Source organism: Centruroides vittatus, unplaced genomic scaffold (genome assembly GCF_030686945.1).
Source record: "Centruroides vittatus isolate TY-2023 unplaced genomic scaffold, ASM3068694v2 scaffold_450, whole genome shotgun sequence".
Taxonomy (NCBI): Eukaryota; Metazoa; Arthropoda; class Arachnida; order Scorpiones; family Buthidae; genus Centruroides; species Centruroides vittatus.
Window position 1 is genome coordinate 2,221,313 of NW_027122709.1, and position 4,098 is coordinate 2,225,410.

At 33.7% G+C, this 4,098-nt stretch overlaps 1 protein-coding gene across 1 annotated transcript; it reads left to right on the forward strand.

Annotated features, from left to right (window-relative positions):
* The first annotated feature begins 819 nt into the window (after positions 1–819).
* LOC136989255 (GTP-binding protein Rhes-like) lies at positions 820–2,824 on the forward strand. The gene is made up of 2 exons (XM_067287381.1): positions 820–953; positions 1,860–2,824. Exon 2 carries the CDS (start codon positions 1,888–1,890, stop codon positions 2,566–2,568), a length of 681 nt encoding a protein of 226 aa, XP_067143482.1. The 5' UTR covers positions 820–953; positions 1,860–1,887; the 3' UTR covers positions 2,569–2,824.
* The last annotated feature ends 1,274 nt before the right edge of the window (positions 2,825–4,098 follow it).

Genomic DNA, 4,098 nt, shown 5'->3' on the forward strand with positions numbered 1-4,098 from the left:
TTTACTATTGTAATAATTAGTGTCGTCACACGTCTTCTGTTTAAAATAATAAAGATAACGAGCAATTATTTATTGCGACACGGCTGCAATTTCTTTAAAATATATGCTCTCCACCTGAAATTAGTAATGGCTTGCCCCTGTACATCATACTTTTCCTGTTAGCAATTCGTGCCGATCCTCTATAATAACTTTTCAATTGAAATAATTTCCACTTTATAAAATTAATCGGGGCCTTCTGCCCCTAATATTTAGTTTCCTACTGTTTAAATTATATATTTTTAAACTGTATAAAATTATAAATATACAAGATCTTTATTATTCGCCATTTTTATTTTTACTAGTCGAAGGTGGTTTTAAATTGTGTTTTAAATAAATAATTCATAATTTTAATTTATTCCTTTTAAATTTTAATACGAATGCTTTTTAGAATTAATATTTATTAAATTGAATTAAGAATTAAATTTATTTATCTTCCATATAATTAAAGACGTGTGTGTGTGTGTGTATATATATTATTACATATTTATAAAAATATATGAATATTTTAATTAAATTTTATTAGTGTCGAAAACGTGCTTTGGCCAAATCATTCGTCTAATTAAGAAGAAAGACGAGAAGGATAATGTAATTAAAATTATTATATTCCTAACAGTTTCGTAAAGGAATTATTATTATTTTTTTAAGTTTCTCCAGTAGCCAATCGGAGGGGAGTTTTGCTGTGTACATCCGGTTGGCTTCTGCATCCCCGGAACTGAGCTCGTGCAGCGGTTCTCTCCGGTTTCTGCAGAAACGAGACAAGTTTTGCATCCGCCACCAATCAGAATGCCCGAATACTATGTCACTGTTACGCTCGGTGGGATGGCGCTGTCGGCGCCGTTGGGCTATAAAAGTGCAGTCGCCAGAATGACTTAATGATAATAAGTCGGCCGTCGACGGGAATAGATTGTTTAATGGTAAGAATAGTTTCGCCTTTTATTATTAATTAATACGTATTTATTTTTTAGCTTTGTTTTTTCGGCTAAGTTAGCCTTTTTCGAAATTCCCCATGGTCTAAAGAGGAAGATGCTTCTTTACGTTCGGTTTTGTGTAGGATGTTACGTAATGCACTATAAGTTAATACGGAGGATTTAGTAATTGCCGTTTGTTGCATATTTTATAATGATGGCTGTTTAAACAGAATACGATCAATGAAGTTGTTTACTTTGAGACCTGGTAACCGATTGAAGGTCAAGGTATCGAGCGGTAATTCTCTTACGATTTTTCCTTTTTCTGCAAAAATGTTTGACATTTTAAAAGTTGGTAAAATCGTTTTCGTATTACGTCACATTTCTTTTCTTTGCATAAATTTTAAATCCTTAAGAAACGTCTGACGTATGAGGGAATGGTGTCGATTTAACTTATTTCGAAATATTAATTTAAACCGTGCAGAAATAAATATGCAAAAAAGGTTTTAAATGGTCAAAAATATAAGTTTATGTTATAAAAAAATTCGGAGTATCCAGATATATTTGCAGTATATTAATTTTTTTACATGCAAATACATTAACGGGGATTTGAGGATGGAACTGAGGAATCCATTAACGTGTCTGTAAATACAGTTGTGAAAAACATTAAATACACGCGCCAATGCGATATGTTATATTGTCATTTTATTTAATCGTTTTTCCTTCTTGGATTCGGATCAATATTTGAAAGCTTTTTATCAATTTTTACTACCGAGATGTATTTTAAAGTTTTCCATTTATTAATAAGACTAGGAGTGAAGATTTGCGTCCCACCAAAAAAATTGATTTTGCTCTTAAATTGTTCCGTAAACAAAATTTAATTACTGGAATATTGACGATAATTTGATTTTTCAGAACTAAACATCTCGAGAATCTTTTTTCGATGCCGAGTACAAACGATTCTTCGGTCCCGACGTTGGGAGCCATGAGCGATGGAGAGAAAACGAAAGACCATTATCGAATCGTAGTGATGGGAGCTGCAAAAGTGGGAAAAACTGCCATCGTGCAACAATTTCTGTACGATAGATTTCCTCTGGACCACAAAGCAACGGTGGAAGAGCTTCACAGAGAAGAATACGAGATCGGGGGATGTTGCCTGACCTTAGACATTTTGGATACCAGTGGATCTTACGAATTTCCGGCTATGAGAAGACTGGCCATAAGCACGGGCGACGGCTTCGTTCTGGTGTATTCGGTCGATAGCAACGAATCGTTCGAAGAAGTCAGACGACTGAGAGAACTGGTTTTGGAGACCAGAGCATCGGCGGTGCCCATGGTAATCGTGGGTAACAAGTGCGACGTCGGCGACGAATTACGGGTAGTTAAGAAGGAAATCGCCGAAATTATCATAAGCATAGATTGGGAAAACGGTTTCGTCGAATGCTCGGCAAAGGAGGATCACAACATCATGGAGATATTCAAACAGTTGTTGGTTCAAGCGAAAATCTCTTACGATTTGAGTCCGGCCGTGAAAAAGAGGAGGTCTTCTTTACCTCATTATCCGACGTCACCTAGTGTTAAAGACAAAGTTTTACTCAAGCGAAACAGTTGCGCCGTGTCTTAAAGGTTTCACTTTGTATTCGCTGCAGTCTTCCGTAGAAATGCCTCGCATTCGAAAGATTTCATTTAGTTCGTCTCACAACGACTCTCTAAAGAAATTATTTAAAAAAAGTCTTTCAGAAACGTATTTTGTACATTTGTATTTTAATGTCGTTATAAAAGAAAAAAACATTGGAATGTATTAAATGCTAGCTTGGCAATGTAAATATTTATTTGATAATTAAAGTTGTTTTCACTGTTGGGTCGTTACTAAAATATAATTATTATATTTTAACGCCTATCTCCAGTCACAAATGGTATTTATAATGCAAATATAACACTAATGTTAAGTAAATCGTTTAGTGCGTACGACTTAATGTCGGTTCCGAATTGTTTTCGCTCGGTCTCCGTCCGAAAATGGCGTCAGACTTTGCATATTAATGCTTGTATTAACTCGAATGCGTGTGAATTCTCGTTTATTTACAAATTAGGTCAAATTGATATTTATATAAATACGACTTAAGCCATTTAAAATGTGGAAATATAAATGAGGCAGTTTGCGCCAAAGGCGATTAGCATTATTTAAATTTTTTTAAAAAAAGAAAGAAAATTGCCAATTTAATAGCTGCTAAAAAATGCTCGTTTACTGCTAAGTATTAATCGTATCAATTTTTTTCTCTCTATTTAATTAATTAAATAGAATTTTAATAAATGAAAATAAACGTTTAATTATTCGATGACCGGAATATCCTTGGGTAAAGAAAAAAGTTTCTAATTAATAAATGTGCTCGAACGTCGAGATTAGAATAGGAGAAATGCCTTGCAGATTAAATGAATTGAGGTTACAGACGGATTCCCCACTTAAATTTGATACTTGTCTTCCTGGAGAAATTAGAAGAATGGAAACAAACACGTGGATAGATCCAATGGCAGAAAAGTTCGATAAATATATTCCATAGTACAGTTATTGGTACAATATGTATTTGTAATAGGAGAGCTTATTGTACTTGTCCTTGACGGCCAAGGACTCGGTGTTTTTCAACGTACCCGATTCCAACACACCTGAAGATAAATAATTTTTCTGCAGAAACTTCTTCGAATTACCTAACATTCGATACGTTGCCGCACTTGACCGAACAACTTACAAACGTAACCGAATTGGACTCGGTCTCCGTCTGGAATAAAATAAAACAAAACAAATAGATAAAGCAAAAGAAACACTACGCTGCCGTATTAATTAATCATCGAAAGTAAGAGACTAATTAAACATTACTTTCTGCAGAATATCCTTCGTTGTAAATTATTTAACGATAAAATATTCCTGTTAATTTTATTATTATTATTATTTTTATTTTTTAACGCGTAATTAGTAAATTATTACGTCTTATTTTTTTAATAAATTAAATTTACCGTGTGAAAAGATCACTCGGTCGAAGGTATAAACTCTGGTTATTTTAATGAGGATGTCTACGCAATTAGACCTTTTAATCTATTTTAGTGATGTTTCTATGGAAACTACTTCCGAAAATAGTGCCTTACTCGGAGGAATTTAAAT

Bases quoted from the DNA above. Each gene is read 5' to 3' on its own strand.
- LOC136989255 (XM_067287381.1), top strand. From the start codon at position 1,888: ATGCCGAGTACAAACGATTCTTCGGTCCCGACGTTGGGAGCCATGAGC.